This window comes from Trichogramma pretiosum, unplaced genomic scaffold, assembly GCF_000599845.2.
Source record: "Trichogramma pretiosum strain Unisexual culture from Peru unplaced genomic scaffold, Tpre_2.0 scaffold4, whole genome shotgun sequence".
NCBI lineage: Eukaryota > Metazoa > Arthropoda > Insecta > Hymenoptera > Trichogrammatidae > Trichogramma > Trichogramma pretiosum.
In genome coordinates, this window is record NW_019641688.1 from 2,439,935 (window position 1) to 2,461,442 (window position 21,508).

The window sequence follows — 21,508 nt, forward strand, 5'->3', positions numbered from 1 at the left end:
TTGATGAACAATTTTGAAACACGACCAAATGTCGAATAATTTATTTTTCAAATAAACATCGTAGTCAACGATTTTTTTTATAAGCACATTCGAAAGTATTATAATTTTAACACAAAACTTTTATATGCGTATGCTCGCATCTGCAAGCGTTTGTATGTATGCGCACTCATATAGATACATTTATACATATGATCGTTCCGCGCAATCATTGTTATTCAAAAAAATCTGTCGTAAGAATAATCTTTTCAGCGTTTTGTTACCTATAACTTAGTGAATGCCCGTCGGTGGGTTATGAAGAGAGAAAGATGCTTCTGGACTCTCATTCTCTCTGTACCTATACACCCCATATTGGCTCAAAAAGGCCCCTGCGTGGCTGCGTGCACCATACTCGCGCGCCCGATTGTTCGGATGGCCGAGTAGTACACAATTGTATTGATAAAACAAGGGTTCAAGTTCACGCAACATTTTTTTAGATTCTTCCTTTCTTTTTTCGCATATAAATATAATCATAAATGGGTATATCTTACGTGTCCTCCATTTAAAAATAATTATTTATCCATGGTTTTGAAGAAAAAATATAAAACGTATTAAATTGAGCAAGCACTTATAATTTTACACTATATTTTTTATTAAATAACGTGTGCACAAATATTTCTTTGAAAAATTTGAACTTCATTGGACGGAGTACATGTTGTTATAATAATGGACGGATCGACTGTACGAAAACCGATAAATTGATCTACGTTTAGCTAAAATTTACTCTGAAGTAGATTTGAAATCTTCATAAATGTCTTTATAAATTACTATAAAATACACGCAAACCTACAATAATAGAGTCAGGCATTTTCTCAGGCAGTTGGTTCACAAAGTTTGCAATAATCGCATTATACTAATCTTTCGGTAAATTAAAATTATCTTACATCATATGCAACGATTACCGCTTTGGAATCAGTAAAGGCACCTAACATTTTATAGAAAACCAACGTATCTACAAAAATTAATACATACTTATTGTCATTCAACACAATAAAATCGTTCGTTATCTGAGATTCTTTACATAGCACTAAGGCGTTTGTCGATAGAATTTATATCACGCATTATTATCAACTGCAAAACATGATGTGGTATTTTTTTTCGTTAAAACTATATAAAATATATTCAAAGTGGACGGATTCATATCTTCCAAGGAAGAATATAACCGATGAATGTTTACAATAAGTTCGTAGCGATATGACTACGTGGATTCTCGCACTCATAAGGCTAAGGTCGAACTAACTTTCCAATTAAAGTCGTATCATCGTAAAAATACAAAGACACGCTTTAAGCTTACTCTCTTTCTTTTCTCTATCTGCGATAGAAGGGGAAGAACAAAGACATCGTTAATAACAGCAATACCCAGCTGAACTGCACAGAAGCTGCACCGGCCAGACGGCATTTGTAGATGTCATATCTGCAACGGAAAAACGTCTGTTAGTCGAGTTACTCTCGCACACGCATTATGTAAAACTGCATCGAGCTGTTTTATTATTTTTTTATTTTTCGGCAAACATAGATTCAGCGCGCATAAATATATTGTGTATAATGCACGTTAGGACGCACAAGCGGGCAATAGTTGCAAGCGAACGCGCGTGAGAAAGACCAAGATTCTAATTTTCAAAAGAGGTCAATAAACGTTAGTTAGGTGGAAAAATTTATTTCAAACATGAAACGAGTGCATGTATTGTCCGAAGGTTGCACTCGCATACAAACGAGGTATCAAACGAATGGACACGCACGTTGCTTAATATAATATATAACGGAATAAATAAATTCGCAGCTTCGCTCTATACCGACAAGAGTTCGTATTCCTCTCTTTCTCTAGCTCTTTATGGTCCCCTGCGATCCCGGTGTCTTCTTCTTCTTCTTTCTCCCTACCTTTTACCCTTTTCTGATGCCCAAATTAACATATACGAGTTGTATCTATATAGAAGATGCACCTTGAAGGGTTCAGAGAAATATCTTTCGCGTACATAATTAGGGACTTTTAAAAATTTCGCGCGAACTCAAAAGTTATGAATTCAATTGTGTAAATGTTTTTTATGCTGCAAATAATATATTGTACGCAATATTCTCAAAACTATAGGTTGCGCGCCTTCGTTTCTTACCCCCTTGCTGAATTTTGTTTGTTTCGTGGATTTTTCGAGAAATTTAAGATTCAACTGATTCTGCTAGATGGTTAAATCGTCACTCATACATATCGCCTGTGATTGTAACGTAAGCTCTGAAACGTCATGATGAACAAAAACCGATGATAAATTACTTTCAGATGTTCACTCGGAACCATCGGCAAGAGGGTCTGATAATAAAAATTATGCTAAACGATTTCTACCGGTTGACCAAAATAAATATACTCGAGCTAACGAAAGCAACGCGTTGATATTCCCAGAAAAATACACGTGCTCTTGAAGTATTGGCGGGCACGGACGTTCCATGCCATTAATCATCGAGATGTAACATTTTTGAAAATAAGCGTCGCCTGACATAATAACGTCCTCATCTGCAAAGACACTTGAGCGAAAATAAGAAGTATAAGAAGAAGAAGAAGAAGAAAACGCCACCCTCCGGTTCATTGTGCCTATACACAAGTTCTCTCTCACACTTCTCTCTCGCTTTCTCACCTCGTCTGATTGCCAGAAATGACATTGTTGAACTCAGCCTCGACCAGTTGTCCGTCGTAATACGTTATCAGATCCTCCAGTGGGTACTCGTATCCCTGTTTGCATTCGCACTTGTAGCCACCACTATCGAAGCCACGTCCCAATATCGGTACGCACTATAATTTAAGCAGCAGCAGTAGCAGCATCAGCAGAAAAGGCAGCGTCGTCGTTGTCAAGATATTAAAACAAAAAAATCATATGAGAAAGAACAAAAGTATACTTGAATGAATAAAGCTAAAATCATTCCAGCTACCTCTCCTTCACGCTCTTTTTTTCTCCCTCTCTCAAGTGTATATGTACGATTAATGCCATTGCTGAAAGTCTCCATTATTATTTCCCACATTTCACCTACCTCATCTCTTGCTAACTTTCTTTCTGTCTCTTTCGCTAGTGCCATTAATTACGCGCGTCGCACTTTGGCGTACAATTAGGAATTATAGGTAGGCAGAAGAGGCCGTTCGTACATACACGTATACCTGCATACATTCGGGATGTGTACGAGGCAGTACACGATGGTCTCTATAGCAAGTATACCCCCAGCAACGACAGTAAAACGTAATAAGAGAGATAGATAAAAAAACGATTGAATAAACGAAGAAGAGAGGGAGAATATAGAAAAAGGAAGAAGATAGGAAGGAAGCCTATACTTACGTATGAAGATTTTTTGTCGCACTTGTGTGTCCCCATGAACGCGTTGGGAACATTGAATTTATCGTCGCACTGGTTGATATCCAGCTGTAGCAAGTCCATGGTCACGCTCACGACACCCCTGTAAGTGTCTTAATGTTAAATATGATCTTCTTCTCTTTTTCTCTCTTTCTCTCTCTGTTGCTCTTTGCTACCACTGCTGCTGCTGCTGCTGCTGCTATACGAGATGTATACATGCAGGAACACTAACGGTGGTAGCAAAGAGAGAGAGAGAGAGAGAGAGAGCTTTGATCATCATCGGGGCGAGCGAGACAAGCGGGGGATAGCTGTAGCCCGAGCATCTTTCTGTCTCTCTATGGTCATCGTCGTCTCATCCCCCTTTTCAGACGTAGGAGATGAAGAAACGAGAAACAGGTTCCTCGCTCCAACTATCTCACACTCGCCGCCGCCGTCACAAAAATGTATACACATAAGCATACACACGGACAGACAGAAAGAGAGGAGAACACATACACATGCTGCGTATGTACCTGCGTATACTCACTTGAATTCCAGTTTGTCTTTGATGTTGTCCCAGCCGAAAAAGGGGGATGCATAGGTAATTAACCATTTCTTCACTTTGCCGTTACAATCGAAGTAAGGGACGGTCCAGTAGCCGTCATTCAGGTTTGCCGCTCTGTAACACACATATACAAGAGTAAGCAAGATAGTTATAACGCGCGCACACACACGGATGATACACCTTAGGAGGAATATGGCGTCGACGAGGATGACGGCGACTACTACCGACTACCGAGGACGCCCTATCCGCAAGCGCATTAAAATAAATTACACGTAGAAAGAGAGAGATAGCTAGCCCCCCGCGAATACGTGCATACCGTACATAGGATGTTTTTCTTTCTCTCGCTCTCTCTCGTTCTCTTTCGTCGTTGACGCCTCTGCGGTCCTGCTGAATCTTTCTCCTGTATCTCTCTTTCTCTGTGTAACATTGGTGCATGTGCGTATGTAGCCGCACGCACACGAGTCCGCATATACCACACACGAACACACGTACACATGTATATTTTCAGAGAGTTATGTGGGAAAGTTTTCAGCCGATCTCCCAACAGACACAGATTCTCTTCTTCTTATTTTTATAGTAAAAAAAGGGAGGTGGATTCACGGCTGCTCCAACATACGATGCCGAAGCCAATGTTTTTATTTCGGGACAAAAAATTTATTAAAGAGCCGTAAACACACCAACGTGGATTGAAGCTTTTCGAGCTAGATCGTAGTAGTAGTCACCATCCACGTCGTTACGGACTTTTTAAACAGAACTTTGATCTGAGGAATTATTTCTTTATTGTAACACATGTACCTGTAGAACGTTGGATAGTGCTCATATTTTTTCAGTGATTCACCGGTCTCGTTGTAACGCACCATCATTTTGAGGAAATATTTTTCAAGATGATCGTAATTGGCTGCCCATCTTTTCTTCAAAATTTGGAACCATTCATTTTTCGTGTAAAGTTCCTCTGAAATAAAAAAAGGTTAATTGAATTTTGGCCGATTCCATAACGATAATGTTTCATCATCTATGGATAATGGATTTATATAACATTTTTCGAGTATTGAAATGCCAGGGGTTAGTCTAGAAAGTAATTAAGATGTTGTCGATGATGCAAGATTGAATTAGATAAACGAAAAATAAACACGACAAAAAACATGAATATTCAGAGTGTCCGTCTTCGTCCACCCTTCTCGTATTCCAGGCCTGCGCGCGAGCTCTTTCTATCTGTCTCTCTTACTCTTTCCTGACATTTTTCTTTTACTAAACGTAAACAGCATATGTGTGTGTATAACTATATATATTATGAATGCCTCTTGCTTAGTAGCGCTAGCGAGAAGCTAGTCAACCTAGTTAAAAAGTTTCAGCCTGTATACTATAATAAACCCTTACCGGTGGTATTAAGCCTAGCGAGATCCTCCACCTTCAATTTCAATGCATTTCTTTCTTCCTTGTAAGCATAGGGAGCGAAGTAGGTACGATTCGTGAACTTGTTACGATCCCAGTAAACACCGGCTGACCAGATTCTCGCGTTACCGAACGCCAACGCAACGACCTCGGCTATCATCTGATCTTCGTTCAATGGCTTATCGGCGATGCGCTTGCCCGAATAAACCTCCTCAGGATCGGATACCTGCAGGAACGAGCTGATGAAGTTGGCGAGACGAGCTGCCATTTTCGCTTCGTTCTCGTAAAACTCCTCGACGCCGAAGGCAATGTTTCCAGATAATTTCAACTGCTCCGGTGTGTACCTGCATTGGAAAAAAATTAGTATCTTATTTTTTCGAAAAATCCCTCGCAACGTATAAATCAAATTGCACGTGATTGCATTCGTCAACTCACTTATGACAGTTATCTTTGTGAACGTGGTTGATGAATTTCAGTACTTGATCGATATTTATCTTGGAATCGTGAAGTGATGCTGGTCCTGTGGAATAATTCTGGTACTCGTAGTATTGTTCGAGATACTTTTGTCTCATATAAGGTGAGGGCTCGTTCAATTCAGCGGGTCTCTTTTGAATCCCTGTACATTAAAAAAAATTGTAACCATCGATGCGCTAGTTATGTTGAAATGAGAATGAACAATTTTTATAACTTACAGCCGATTTTGGAACATTCGAATCCGTTGTAATACTGCTCGTGCGAGGCTCTTTCGATAATCTCACCAAGGTAAGGTCGCCGGACAACGAACGGCAATCGCCATCCAGGCTTACACCTACACATGTAACCACCACGTCGGAATCCCCATCCATGCAACGGCTCGCACTGGAATAGCAAATGAAATGAATTTCTCAATTAGCTTCAATTAATTATAGATTGAACTGTATAATTTACCTCGGTTGTTTGAACTTTGCATCTGGCTGTATTTGCAAATCGATTAGGTCCTCTATTACCTTCGCCTTTAGGACACTGATTAATATCAATACGATCAAAGTCCATTTCGATTACTGATACGGCCGTATATCTGTACAAATATTAAAATTATTGTGTTATGAGTTAGGGTTGTGTTAATATACATTTTTGAAGAGAAATCTTTTCTCATAATGAAAAGATCCTCATGGTCCGTCATCATTCTTATCGCAAATAAAAATCACTAGCTCGACGCTATTACATGTTACTACCGGTATTGTTCTTTCTTTCTTTCTTCTGAATTTAAGTGCTTGCTAAAAATAATATCAACTCTATGGTCCTGTTTATAATAAATGCGTTCATTTTTTAAGTATTTATTTAAGGTGACCGCAAAAAAATGCAAAACGCCATTTTACAACCAGCAAGAATGAGAAAGATACTCTATAAATTTTTTTTATAGGGAAGCTCTAAAAAGCATGGATTTTTGAAATTTGACTACAGGCCCTCCTTAATCCTTTAAGTGTTTTAATCCTATCGTTCCGTAGTATTTCACACGTGTGAGCAGTATGAAAGGACATTCCTGCTTGACCGGTACAGATAGACCCCACACCCTCTAGGATGGTCTCAAAGGGGATCCGAATAAATTATAATACTTAATGAGTGGGCAATCGTCCCCTTGCATCTATCTGCATGCTTCACAAGTATATGTGCATTCGACAATGCAACTTTTTTTTTTGAAATATCGAGATTATGTAGCAGTACAAGGGGTGCACTGAGAGAATAAGAGTTGCATCCAGTTGCATCAATGCTTTCCCTTAGGAAAAATCTCTCACCTGGGTATTTCAATGTGCCTGAATCCTGTATAACGAGGGTACAAGTCTACTATTGGCACAACAGCTGCGAAAAGCCAACGGTTTGAACGTCCACAATCAAAGTAGGGTCTTATCCACTTTACTGGCCCACCCTCCTCATGAGCACCTGAAATACAAGTTCAATTTAAAATTCTCATTTTTTCTCTAGATTTTTCTTAATTTTACTCCGTGTGACAATAGTGTGAGAAAGAAGAATTACCTCGTGGCCCATGGAATGTGTGTGTTATATTGGTATTGTTTGCATATCTAATTTCTACTTGATACGTTATTTTAGTATCATGCCTTTCAACGTTATCTGGTAACCACTTTTTGTACCTATAAAAAATGAAATTATTATCATATTGCATTGGTGGACTTGAAATTAAAATTAAAAGAGCTTTTCATTAATACTAACCATTCATTAATTCTGTAATAGTCGGTTGTATAATCCTTACTCAACTGACTGGATGGGAAAGCACCCAGATCAGATACTGAAAATGTATTTCTTGTAGATATTCTCTCTAGATGCACAGGATCATTGAAATCATCGAGCCTAAAAGTCCTAGGTGCAAATCTAGGCAATGTTTTATTGAAGAATCCTCTGTAAGATGATGAAAAACTCATATTGGGGGCAAAGTAAACAGCAGAGGCATTGATGTAGGGATTGGCAGAGACATCAGCCACAGTGGACAAGAAATAATACATCATGCCAGGATCATAGGTATCATTGATGGGTGGTTTGTAATTTCTCGACTGCAGTATGTAACTCCAGTAAAAACTCCTGGTGAGGGCCATGTTATGAAGATGCAGCAAGGCGGTCCTATTGGGAAAGATCGGATTGATGTTGAACTCCTTGATGTCAGGCAGATGCGACACGGCGTCCTCGGGCAGGTACAGATCGTCGAGGTGCTGTATCGCGCAATTGTCCGCGGTGACTTTGTCCATTTTCGCTCGGATCTCATCGAAGGCATCGCGAGAGTACCAGTCAGGCTGTATCTGCTCGTCGGTGTATTTGCTGTAGTCGGTGGCAGCCTCGACGACGCCGGTTATAGTGACTACGCCCAACAGGTAGACCGCCGCCGCGGCGATTAGCAGGCACCGATTCATGATGATCGCGGCGTGCGGTTGCTTTGTTTATGTCTGTATACTATTCTCTCTGTATTATCGGTTATCACTCGTCCTTCTTAAACTTTGATCAATGAAAAGACGATAAGCGCACCAACACACGCGCACACTCACGAACGGCGAGACTCGAGTCACACGCGATCTTTCGCTTCAGTAAAAAAGGAGCAGCGGCATGGCGATCTCGATCAATTGATTCACGCACGTAGTCTCAGGCGCGCAACGCGACCGCCGCCCAGTTTCGAGACGACGTCCATATACTAATATAATACACACACTCCTTCCGTAATATAACGCACGACGCTGCAATGTGTACAAACTATATACTATATGGTTGCGGATCGTACGCGGCAAAAGCTACGTCGGTTCGCGGTGGAAGGTGGAGGCCTGTGCTGTGCCGTGCCGTATCCATAGGACGCTAGAGCCAGAGGTCCGCGGAGTGGGAGTGCATGCCATATACCTGACACACAGCCCAAGCAGAAAGAGTGAAAACGTCGCGCGAAGGCTCGCTCGACTCTACACTCTATATAGTTATAGCTATATCACACATAGGATATGTGTAATACCTATTTGTAACGAGTTTTTTCGAATCTTCATTACAAGCGTTTGGTAAGCTATTCGAAATTTCCCTCGAAATTGAATTCGTAATAAGGCATACGCGTAACGTATCGGCCGATCGACATAGGCAGCTAACTTCATTAGTTTTGAATTTCGCGTCGTAACGTACAGAACGAGGCGTGCAGTATCCTCGACGTTTTTGTATTTAAGTGTAGCTGTATCCGTCGAAACGAAATTACATATTACGCGAAAGTAGTTTTGATTTGTGTATACAATCGAAGAAAACCCTCTGCTATCTCTCTCTCTAAAACATTCGTCGGTCGAGAAACAACAGTACGTATATTCATGCATACGTTGTGCTGATCACTCCAAAACGTCTCGCACGAGTACGTTGACACTTGGCGTTCGAAATGCTGCCGCGATTGGTGTTTGTTTTTTGTCGAAGCGCCCGCTGTCGCCGTAGCAGTATTTTTCTTCGACCACGCAACGTCCTTATGCTACATTGTACGCAACAACATACAAATTAAAGAAACGCCAACAGTTCGCTGACACCTGATCTAAATGAAAATAACAACCTTAAACGTGCATTCAGTTCGAGCCTTCCAGGAATTAGGGTGAATTTGACCTGCGAAGCCTTTTCATGCTTATAACGTTACCGGCATTCGAATTTTTCATACAATTTATAAGATACTACAAGTTGATTACAGATTGATCGAATCGAACGAATATTCTGAATAATATCTTGAAATTACTGGTATAATCCTGCGGTATCGCAGTTTTTTTCGAACTTAACTGCAGCCAAGTTTTCTCACAGCATCAATAGCTGCAAGTTACGCAGCAGCGTCGGTCAAGCCAGCTAATATAAATTGTGAAGCTGAGCGATATTAAATGCGTTTTTAATTAGTAGAGCGAGAGCTAAACGAAGCTAACGGAGAGAGCAGTAACAGCAAGTGAGAGCGAAAAGAGAGAAGAAGACGGACGATGCGTGTTACGTGTTTGTGTGTGTGTGTGTGTGTGTGTGTGTGTGTGTATACATGAGTCTGTGTGCGCGTATTTGTCCGGATCAAGCCGGTTGTCAGACACGGGTCTTTCATTCGGGCGCACAACAATATATCGGGTCAACAGTGGCATTGTAGGACCTGCGCGCACCAACTTTCTCTCTCTATGTCCGAGTCTCTTCATCGTGGTCCTATATTATAATGCGTTTGAAGGGAAACATCGCGCGCATTGCTATCGACCATCGTATGCACATAGGCACTGCATGCATGTATTATTGTAATATTACAGATAAACGGCAGACTCGGTGCTGCGTGCATTTATACATAAGAAACAGCTCGTCGCAAGAGGATATAATGGCCTGGCGTAGCGCTTATGTAGCTCCGTAGCTGCAGTTGTCGCCGTTCTTTTTTTTCTTTGTCACACAATGCGTTGTGTACGTGCGTGCGTGTGTGTATCATAACAACGCGAGAAAGATTTTTTTCAGACGCGCAGTCACATGCTGTATATGTTTTCATATTATATTCTCTTGTTTTGTAGTCTTCTTCGGTCGTCGACTTCGGGACTGCGCCTTTTTATTTAAGCGACGTTCGATTGATATATTTGTAAAAATAGAGCGCGTACGTACGTTCCATTGTTATTGTTTTGTTTTGAGGCGCGAGTGTCACACATGCGTGCGACCGTTATAGATACTTTCAAAAATTTCGATTCGAAAATCGGAGTCGCACGAATTTTCGCGCCGAACGCAGCGCCATGTTTGCCCAATCGGATGCAGTTTGCCATTAGGTGTGCCTGTCGTGCACTTCTCTCTCGCGCATAATGGAACATTGTGAACGTCCAAAATTTACATTATAAAACGGAGTTGGTATCTAAAGCAAATTACGTACGAAGCGCAGCGGAGCAGTATTTTGGAGCAAAGGTTGGCCTTGCGAAACTCGAACTCGTGATCTATGAACCGATCTAATAGACTCGCCCTCGAAGCCGATCGAGCTTTACGTGCAGATTTATGGAAAGACGGTTTGGCATGAATGCATAGCATGCGAAGAAACCACGAGGTTGTGAGTGGAGCTTCACGTATACCAGTGACGTCATTCCCTCGAATCGCGAATCGTTGAGGGAACGCCGCGCGGCGCAACCCACACACACATGCACACATCATGTTCGAACTCGTTCGTCGCTCCCGTCGTCGTCGTCGTCGTCTAACGCACTCGCTTACTCACACATACACATAAAAAGTAACATAAGATCGCGTGTGCATGTGTATCGGCGAAGGAGTGTATAAGGCATATGCGAAAGTAAAGCGAGATAGAGAAGGAGGAGGCGATAGGGTCCCTCTCTTTCTCTCTGTTCATCGGAGTGCGTTGAGCGCGCGAGGTCTGTGTGTGCAGCGTCACCGTATATATCTGTATACACAACCGTTGCAGACTCCCAATATATACGTATATATGTTTTTTTATAACACGCTCTATCGTCTCTTTTTCGCTCCGTTCCTCGCTCTCTTGCTCTCTCTCTCTCTTTCTCGCTCTCGCGCGCGCGAATATACGCACGCATAATACACATACTATATATAAAGAGAGGGACTGGGCGTTCGGCATTATATAGCATGTATGTGTGAGAGTATATACTGCAGTCAGCGGTGGCCGCATACTATAGTATAATAATATCGCGTGTGTCTGTGTGTGTGCGCGCCGTTGCTGATCGCGCGGCGTCGAGCAGTTGCATCCGTCCCTGCACAGTCGATCGCACGCATACATTTATAATAGCGCCCGTAAAATCGAACATTTTTCAGCTTTCGCTCGCGCTAAAAAAAATACAACAGACCATCTCGATTCGCGCGTACGTATTTGTAATAAATCGTTATATCGTTATAAAATATATATTCAGCAAAGTATACAAGTCGTGCCGTGCGTCCGTCTCTCTATCTGTTTCTCTGCCTCTGTGTGTGTTTCGCGATCGCGCGCCGCCCCTCTCCCGGTCCTAGCTCTTTCTCGCTCATCGCGCATCCCTGCAGTGTGTATAAGTGAGTATATTAGCGGACGTTATCGCTCCTGTCTCCGTGTGTGCGTCGTCTAAGTTTGTGTGTGCGTGTGTGTATGCGCGCGCTCTCAAAGCAAAAGAGAGAGAGAGAGAGAGAGAGAGAGAGAAAGAGGGAATTAGCTACTCGTCGTTGTTTCAGACGACATCGACGTCGACGTCGACGATCGCCCGCCGCCTCTGCTGCATATATACAGTGTAGAAACGAGCATTAGCGCTCAGGGCCGACCATACAGTAGAAGCAACAAATAATAATAATATCGATATCACTATCATCATAGTCCGCACCAAGTGTGTAGCAAGTGCATGTGCGGCAGTAGTGGTGATACCGTGCCGCGAATGTGTGTGCAAAAGTGCCGCCGTATGCAGAAAGTTTCGAGACACTCGGCAGCCGCGTTGTGATTTTGTTCGGTAATAAGTCGACGACACGCACGACGATTCCGACTACATATCCCACACACATTTCTATCGAGACGACGACGACGACGACGACGACTCCGTATATGCAGCAACAGATATATTTACATATGCCTGCACGTATATGTAAAAATTAACGAGGCAACAAATACATACACACGTACGCATACGGATATCGTCGGTATATTCTCCGCGCTCTGCATCGTATATTATATATATCGAGAGAGCGATATATTCCCCAGTGAGTGTGCGTTTTGCGCTGCAAGTGCCGTGGATCGCAGCGCTGCAGCAGAGAGTGAGACGGAGCGAGCGAGCAAGAGAGAGAGAAAGAAAGAAAGCCCCGTCGACGGCCATACACACAGGAAGAAGAGAGAGAGAGAGAGAGAGAGAGAGTACAGTGAGTGAGTGAGAGAAGCGCAACAGTCGGTCGAGCCATCGACAGAGTTGTATATAGAGGCAGGAACTTTTGCCGATCTCGAGTCCCAAAGTGCATACGGTTGCATCGGAGAGGAAAAGGATCCAGCAACCCATCGGTGATACAAGGAGCCACAGCAGCCAGCGGCTAAAGGTAATGAGAGAAAAATCTATCTTGACTCTTTTGGTTAACCGATTTTCCCGAAAAACTACGATCGGTATATCCGATCGACGAGCATAAAATTCCTCTGCCTACAGATCCCACTAATCGGCGAATTATCATAGAAGCTAATGTATAATATGCGTGGCGACTGGCGATCCGCTGCTGGACTGCAGTCGTGGTGTATGATGCATGCATGTGCGAATGCGCTCGTGTGTTGCAAAAAAGAAAAGCGCACTTTGAGGTTAAGTTTCGCGAGAGAACACTCTGTTGCATCCACGCACGCACGCACACACACACCCAAGCGCGTGTTAGTCGCTGCAATCCATCCCGTATAAATACGCGATCGAGTGAACGATGCATAGTGCAGGCATGAGGCGGTGTACAATACGCCAAGTCTATACGGCCGAGCCGCACGTACGATATACCGATACAGCACATATATAGAGGTGTAGCGTGCATGTATGTATAATAAAATGCGAATAGATGTACAGTGCATGTTGGGGTGTGAGCATGTGTACAACTACATAATACATATATAGGATCGGAGTCGGTGCGTGCGTTGTTTAGTGCGCGAAGAAGACGATGGCGGCGCCTCCGTCCTCCTCCGGATAGGTTATAATTTCCGGCCGCGGGTGTTTCCTCATTGGCGCACGACGACGACGACGAGAACTCGAGAGTGAAAGAGATAGAGAGAGAGTGACGGCTTGTACGAGGCTGTTGGCCCCCGCTTTTTGTACTCCTTGTAACATGTCCTAAGTGCGGGGCTCTCGACTCGACCAGCATGTACAGCCGCGCTGCTGCACATAACTCACACAAGTGTGTATAAAAATTGCACTCGTCCACGTATACGTACTCGAGGCGTACATGATACGCGAATGTGTATGTACATAGTCGTCGTTGCAATTCCAATACGAGAGCGAGAACTTGTTCTGCTCAATATGTCGATAATATTGAATGTTACGATACAGCAGTTTTCTTTCAAAGTAACGCTCTAGATCTATCGCGCATCGTTCCGATTTTCTCAGCTGAATTCCCATTCACTCGTGTGTCAAACCGAGACTCTTTTTTTTCGCTCACTCCCCCGCAGACCCCGTTTCTGACTTCTGCTGCTGCTACTGCTGTATAATTGCCGATTCCTAACGAGAGCTTACATTGTATATATATCCGCAATGTGCATGCATGTGTGTGCATGTGGCAGAGTCACATTATAATCATGCATGCATAACACATGCGCGCGGACGACGAGTCACTTGTTGAACGTTGTTGCTTATATTCACTGCCTCGTGCAGCGGCGCTTTACCGTCAGCGACTCTCCTCGCTTGTGTACCCGCACACACGGACGAACAATACATATGTGTGCATTTTATATTCACGCTTTTAACCACCACCATGCGACAGTCATGCGTTTTATACGCGTACAAGTATGTGTGTCTTGCCGAGCATCGGGAAAATTATAAATATTCATCGTTAAATAAACGAAATAATAATGGAAAAAAAAGAAACGAAAAACGTGATTGGCAATTCGTTATCTGACTTATACGAGCACGAATATCGCGCTCACGCGTGCAAAAACGTAAAAGTCGAGCCGTGCGGATAACGATCGAGTCGCACGCGAACAAAGACGAGATTTTTCGCAAATTTCAAGTACACACCTACGTTACATGTCATATCGTATTAATACGTATACTAATTTTATTAACTCAATCATGCGGAGGTAATGTTTCAATTTACGTTTTAGTTTGGCCGCGATAACTTTTACAGCTCAATTCGCGATGATATTATCTCTCATTAGTCGTTTTCGCGTTCACTATGGATCTATCTCTGCCTCGTTTATAATGCGTACATATCTTTCCGCAAAACGTATTATACGTTTTTATACGTGCGCATGCAGCATGTGTGTGAACGTATATCGCTCGTCTCCGCACCCATACAAATTCGTCGCGATAATCTCTAAGCCGCGCGATATGGATTTTGAATGTGCGGCCGTAATGATAACTTGAATGCAACTCGGCGCTCCACGATACGTTGCACGCTCGAAACAGTCTTCGTAAACGTGATCTCTCGAGCTCGGCGTCTTAAAACTTTCAATCGACAGGAATTTCTGAGTCCAGCGAAATCGATCGGTTATAGTCGTTTTATTACATAAAATGTCGCGGTTTATTCGACGCGGGGTCAGTGCAGCGGGAGAATATACGGCCGATCCGAGATGTGTTTCGTCCGTCTCACTCAACCCCTTCATGTTTAACCGCAATCTCCTTACTTTTGTCTTGCCTTTCGCAAAATCCCTATGCTATTGAGCGTATATGTGTGCGCGTGTTCGTATGTGTGTGTACGCAGAAGCACATGGCTAGTCTCGTTTATGTACATATGCGAGAGCAGAGAAAGAGAGACACGACGAGATCGAAAAATAAAATTATAGCGAGTGCGAAGAAAAGTAGGTTTCTATGTATGCGTACACATACGCCCCAAACGTGTATGTATGTGTATTTCGTATATAGATGTAGACAAAAAATTGCATCAGGCGCATTAGGTCAGTTCTTTCTTGGTCTCCGAACAGGCAAAAATTTATATGAGATAGCGGCAGCAGCATTCGTACTGTACGTACGCAAACGCACACGTATACTCGATCGAATCCGAAGGGAAGGCAAAGATGGCCCGGCGATTCCCATCGTCCATTTCGGTCGAAGCTCCTACGTATGCTTGTGTGCGTCTAAAAGAGTAAGAGTAAAGAGAGAAAGAGAGCACGTGCTTGTATGGTATATGCATATAAGAAGCATAAAAAGTAAGAACGGAAGAGAACGAAAGAAGCAAAAAGGGTAGTTTCTTCATCGTCGTATATGCATGCTCCACGTATATGTACCGTGGCTATGTACGAGGCTCGGGTGCATACATACATACATACTTACATAGGCGAGGTGCCAGTCGAGAAAAGGAGAACCTGAAAGGAGAGAGCGAGGAGTTGGAGAAAGACAGAATGAGAGCGGAGGAAAACAAAGCCGTGACTTAATAGGACATAACATTCAGCCGGGCTTTATCATGGTAATTTAGATAGCGCCCTGGTCCAACGACCCCCTGCGTTTCTCTTTTTTGCCTTTTTTGCTCTCTCTCTCTCTCTCTCTCTCTCTCTCTCTCTCGCTCGCTCGCTTCTTCTCTTTGCCTGGACTTTTACGCGCAGCACCGTATATGTACCGTCGTCTTCCGTCTGTCCCTACTTTTCTTCAATATTATATCCTATATAAATTTCGTACTCTGCTGCAGAGAGACCTATAAGCACGACTATATGTGTGCTATAATAAGCGCGTGTAAATAAATTTGCTACTTTTGCCTGACCGACACTGCTTTGCCGAGCTGCAGACTTCGTTTTCTGCGACCACGACGACCAAACTTTTTACCGAAATTTTCAGAAAGGCCAAAGTATAATTATTAATCTTCTGTACGCCTTTGGCTGTTCGTTGACGGGCTAGTAGTAGAGAGCTATTAGCTTCTTCCTCCTGCAACCCTTTTTCCATCTTTTTCTTTCTCGTTCCTTTGTTCGATTGTTTTAGCCTCATTTTTTAACCTTTCATCCGCGAAAATTGATCTGCTGTTCCGAGTAAGACTCTGGTTCTCAATCTTCCTACTATTACCCAATCGAGTCGATCTCGCAAGAGAGAAAAAGAGAGACGAGACGCTTTGAGTTGATACTAAATCATTCGGTCCTTCCTCCCTCGTATACTTCAATTTCCTCGTTCATACCAAGTCTATCAATTTTCGATCTATTGCGGCGGTTAATCAACGTGTACGTTCGAAGATTCAAAGGTAAATAGCCAAAGTATCGCCACGCATCAACCATATACCTAATGATCAACAAGTCAAAAGCACAAAGATCCGAGCCCATTATATGATTGCCCGACACTTGCCCCCGCGTATCAGCTTCTAATCGGCGAGTAGAATTACGGAGTCGAAGTACGCGATGCGTACATGATACGTGCCGCGTTGCTGCTGGCGCGACACGAGTGCAGTAGAGGTACTTGTCGAAACCTACATATTAGACGCGTATATGCCCATACCCACGTATACACACGGTCCGCATGTAGGTACACTTATAAAAACGATCTTTAACGATGATCAGAATGAAGAAAAAAAAAGAGAGAAGAAAAAGGTTCTCATTGAAAAATGCATCCCCTTTTACGCTCAAACGCCTTGGAAAGTATACAATATAATACACGCTGGACTCCTGTAAGAGCATTCATGCATTTACCACTTGAAATTCGACCAGGCGCGCGTATTAGTAGTATATGTAGCTACACTGCCGCTGCCGACGCTCGCGCGCGCGCGCTGGTCCTCTCGAAAACGTCCCCCCGAGTTAGAGCTACGTACCTACATATATATAAGTAACAACGCGTATGTGCGTAGGCTATATACTGTAAAGCACACGCACAAAGTCAATCTCAACTACACATGTTATTCATAAATGTAGTTTATGCACGGACAAGTAGAGAGGTACACATAATGCACCGACACTATATCATTCAATGTCGAAATGAGAAAACAATCAATCGATCAACTCGAGTCTTGATATGCGCTCGCTCGCAATCCCATATACAGTGGAATACATTTACATACGAGTCCTTTGATATTCCTCATTACAAACGCACGCCTGTATTATTGCCTGTTTCTGGTAGCAGCGCATTTATGACTATATGTAATATAATGTAATACGCGTGCACACGGCCCGATATTTAAGTACACGCGGTTCATCGATCCGTTGCAACCGCTTGCACATGCATTGAGCTTTTTCTCTCTCTCACTCGAGTCCATTTCCTGCTTTTGCGCTGCTGACGCTGCTGCTGCTGTGTACGGTCTCGAGCAACAACGAGCCTTTGCCATTGCTACTGCTTTGCGTATAGGATATATAATAAATACAAAGAATCGCACATCACGCTTTACCCGCGTGAACAAAAACTCATCGCTTCCCCCCGTTTGACGAAAAAAAAACGACGACGACAAAAAAAAAAGTATCCTCGAAAAATCGCGCGAGATCGCGCCCATCCGCAACAGCAGCAGAGTATATAAGCAAGTAAAGTATACGCTGCTAAGGCGCGTTAATACAAAAGAAGTGAGAGAGAGAAAGAGCTGCATCGCTCTGAAAAAAACACAGGGCAAGAGTGAGAAAGAGTGAGCCCTGGGCCGCCAACACCGCGCAATGCTGCTTACTCGTTGCAAGCATATACCCCCGTTTCTTTTCACTCGCTCCTTTTTTCTCTTCTTTTTCTTGTACATATATTTCTCTCTTGTTTTTTTTCTCGCATATATAGACGTCGTCGCGTCGCGTATATTATGTTGCTCCTTGCTGCTGCTGCTGCTGCTGTTGCACAGATGTTTTGCGCGAGCAGAGCGTGTATGCATATAGAGATCGTCTCGTTAGCGAGTGCGTGTGTGCTTACTACGCACGTGGATACTCCGCGCGACAACGAAGAAAAACACGTGCACACATACGAGGAAGAAGATCGAGAGACTCTTGTATATTCGTTTACTGCAACCGTATACCTGGTCCACCCCGTGCATCGATGAAAACATCTCTCGATACATGTGTTTTTTTTTGCAAACGAGACGAGATAGGTACTCCTGAAAAGGAGCTAATAAGACAGAAATTGCAAGTTTCGATCGTTTTGGATAGCGAGAGAACGAGAGAGAGAGAGAGAGAGAAGCCAAGAGGCGAGCAACCTTTTGTTTTCGCAAATCCATCAGTTATACTCGGCCTGTAGGCTACTGCCGCTGTTGCTTCGTTGTCGGACCTTGTGACAGCTGCACTCCTGCTGTTGCTGCTGCTGCTACTTTGCGAACCAGTTGAGAATACACGCGCGTACCTACCTTATACAGAGCATACTTACATACAGGCCAGCATTGAGGCAAAATGCGATTATCCGCGGTAAAGGCCCTCCCTTCCATGTATAACACGGGCAGCAACAGCAACGCACGCACGCACGTATACACGCACGCGCGCGCGAACGTACTTGGTCCGAAAGTTGGTCGCCCAAGGATATCGTGGTGTGTTTTTACGTAATACCTTACATACATGCGCGCGCATACACAAATGCATATTTTATAAAAACTCCATATATAATATAGCTCTCTCTCTCGAAAAAGCCGCAAAAAAGGGATTTTTCCACGCGCTGCTCGGGCGGTGGTGTGCACGAGGCAATATTTTTGAAGCGCGAAACCGTGTGAGTTATGTTGCTGCTGTTGCATGTATTATATACAGTGGCAAGAAGAGAGGCTCTCTTTCGTGAGCTCTGTCCATCCATAATAGCCGTGTCGTGCATCGTGGTCGGCCTCTCCCATATACATAGACACGTATGTACGTACAAACATAATGCGCAGACTGCACGGTGAAGAAGAAGAAGAAGAAAAAAATCGGCATGATCCTTCGTGTTACATTATGTATTTATTCGCGAGTCTCTCTCTTTATGTGTGAGTGAGTGAGTGAGTGTGCTGCTGCGCCGTGTGCATTTGTGTGGGCATATTATAAAGAAACTCGAGAAGGCCCCAAAACTGCACGAAAAGGGCAAAATACAGCACAAAAGACAGTAGCGAACTGCTATTTATGGCCCATTCGCCACTGCGGATTCCTAAACGCGATCCCTCTCAGTGTACATGAAAGAGAAAAATATATATTTATCACGTTGCTCCGCGCGCTCGCAAAGATCATTTAGGTTTTTTCATGCGCGCCTTTAAATGATCGACGAGTCCGAAATTTCGGAGCATCATGATGCAGGATCGAGGATTTAAATGATATATACAGCTCTACACGTACGTATATTTGACCGGTGGTATGCTACTGCTGATGTAGTCCAGTGCGCATTGCACATTAACGTGTTCGTGTGCTGATGTACGTGTGCGTGTGTGTATGTATACGCGCTTGTGTGTTTACATGTCAAAAAATTTTCTCATAGGCCAAAGCGAGTATTTGTGCCATATACGCATAGCTAGCACCATATACTACTACGACGATGTATATGTAGAGCCTTATATAGAGGCGCAGGCAAGAGGGAGGCACGACGAAGGAAGACAGGTTTTCGCTGGGGGTCGTCTTTCTCTCTCTTTCGTTCGTCCATCCGCTAATGCGATCTCTCCTTGTTTCGACGAGCGACTGCGACGATGACGACGACTACGACTACGACGAAATCATCGTGCTCTCCTCAGTAGTATCGTGCCCAGTCCATACATACATACACACACGTACATAAGTTGGGCTTTAAGCCCGCTGTCGTAATGGTATAGTGCTTATGGTATATAGCAAGTAGCCGCGGCCAAAGGGGGAGAAGAGAGAGAGAGAGAGGAATGCCCTCTACGTACACCGGCTGCCGTGTCCGGCTCATCCTGAGAAAAATTCCAGTATTCGCGCTCTCTCTCTACAGTTTGGCACATGCACACCTGTGTGTGTGTGTAGTAATGAAACTCCATATACCAGAGCAATACAGACACACATACGCATGTACATTTACACGTAAAATTTAACGTCGGTGTACGTGAGTTTGGCATGCGTGTGTGTGCTGTGCGCTGTCCGTCCAACTGTATCTTCTTCGACTCTTCTTCTTTCCCTCCTCGCGAGTGCGCAAGTGTGCGTACACACACATACATACACACATACACGTACTACATCTCTCTGTCTAACTCATTCCTCGGCTCTCCGGTTGCAGTGTGCGTGTGTATATCGTACGCGTGCATGTAACGCATGTGTGTATGTATGTGTGTGTACGCCTTGATGGTACATTTGCGCGCATGTGTACGTGTGTACGGCCTGTGCGTTGGAGCGCAAGCATGATCCTCCCAATATTTACGTGGGAAAGGGCTCGCGCTGCTGTTGCTGCTGCTGCCACTGGTGCTGGGCAGATGCGGATTTAATGTATATATCGAATGCGCCGCACCACGTTTAGTAGTAGTAGTAGTAGTAGTAGTAGTAGTAGTAGCAGTACATACATACACGCATTGCGGACGCAAAAAAAGAGACCGAGTGGGGGAGAGAGAAAGAGTAGGTGCATTGTAATTGTGCATCGGTTCGAGCGTAATTCATCCTTTCCTGGTCACTCTCGATCTCTCTCTCTCTCTCTCTTTCTCTCTCCTTCTCTCTTTCTCGATCGCGCGCCTATACACGTACGCGCATGTGTGTTTACAAAATTGAACGATATAATAAAGCCCGCTGTGTGTTATCCACATTATACCTGAGCATACTTGTATTTTTACACTATGACGCGTTCGGCTATGCCAATCGCGCGCGCGCCGTATACAGAGACTCATTTTTTATTTCGTTCATCCGAGAGTTCGAGACTTTCATATAATAGTTGCATCGCCATCACCTATTATGCTCATTTTATGATGTAAAAACCTTAGATTTTATTTGCGTGCGTGACATTGCGCGCGACCGATTGTTTTTTTGTACATGCAACACATTTAGATATTTTCCTCGTTATATGAACTGGCGACATCGATCCGTTACTTACATGCGCTCGTCTTCGTGTCATTGCACTCGTCCAGCGAATAAGCGATCATATAAATCTTTTTTTTATTTTTAACTCTCTTTTTCTCGAGTGCGAGTCGTCTCCTCTGTGATGCGATCCACGATGCAACGATCCTCGGGTTTTTTCCCCGAAACTGTCCATCAATCGGCCGCCGACGAATATTCCTACGGTACAAGTTTTACTCTTGATTGATTCATGTGCATGAGATGAAA

The 21,508-nt window shown here is 43.5% G+C and overlaps 2 protein-coding genes across 22 annotated transcripts in view; one reads left to right on the top strand and one right to left on the bottom strand.

The window, feature by feature from the left end:
• The window catches only part of LOC106656222 (heterogeneous nuclear ribonucleoprotein R), a 66,680-nt gene that overhangs the window by 368 nt on the left and 44,804 nt on the right, over window positions 1-21,508 (top strand). For 20 of the 21 annotated variants that reach the window (XM_023461616.1, XM_014377026.2, XM_023461615.1 and 17 more), the window contains exon 1: window positions 11,926-12,786. The exons of the other annotated variant lie outside the window; for it this stretch is intronic. The gene's annotated coding sequence lies outside the window, so the exon portion shown is untranslated. Of the gene's footprint in view, window positions 1-11,925; window positions 12,787-21,508 lie in introns of those variants that run through there. 21 annotated transcript variants of the gene reach the window in all.
• On the bottom strand, window positions 608-8,590 carry LOC106656084. Its single transcript, XM_014376746.2, has 12 exons — window positions 7,507-8,590; window positions 7,312-7,427; window positions 7,074-7,218; window positions 6,226-6,355; window positions 5,991-6,156; window positions 5,734-5,914; window positions 5,284-5,642; window positions 4,702-4,858; window positions 3,889-4,020; window positions 3,348-3,465; window positions 2,658-2,812; window positions 608-1,450 (listed from the first exon to the last, which is right to left on the bottom strand). Exons 1-12 carry the CDS (start codon window positions 8,196-8,198, stop codon window positions 1,345-1,347), a joined length of 2,457 nt encoding a protein of 818 aa, XP_014232232.1. The 5' UTR covers window positions 8,199-8,590; the 3' UTR covers window positions 608-1,344.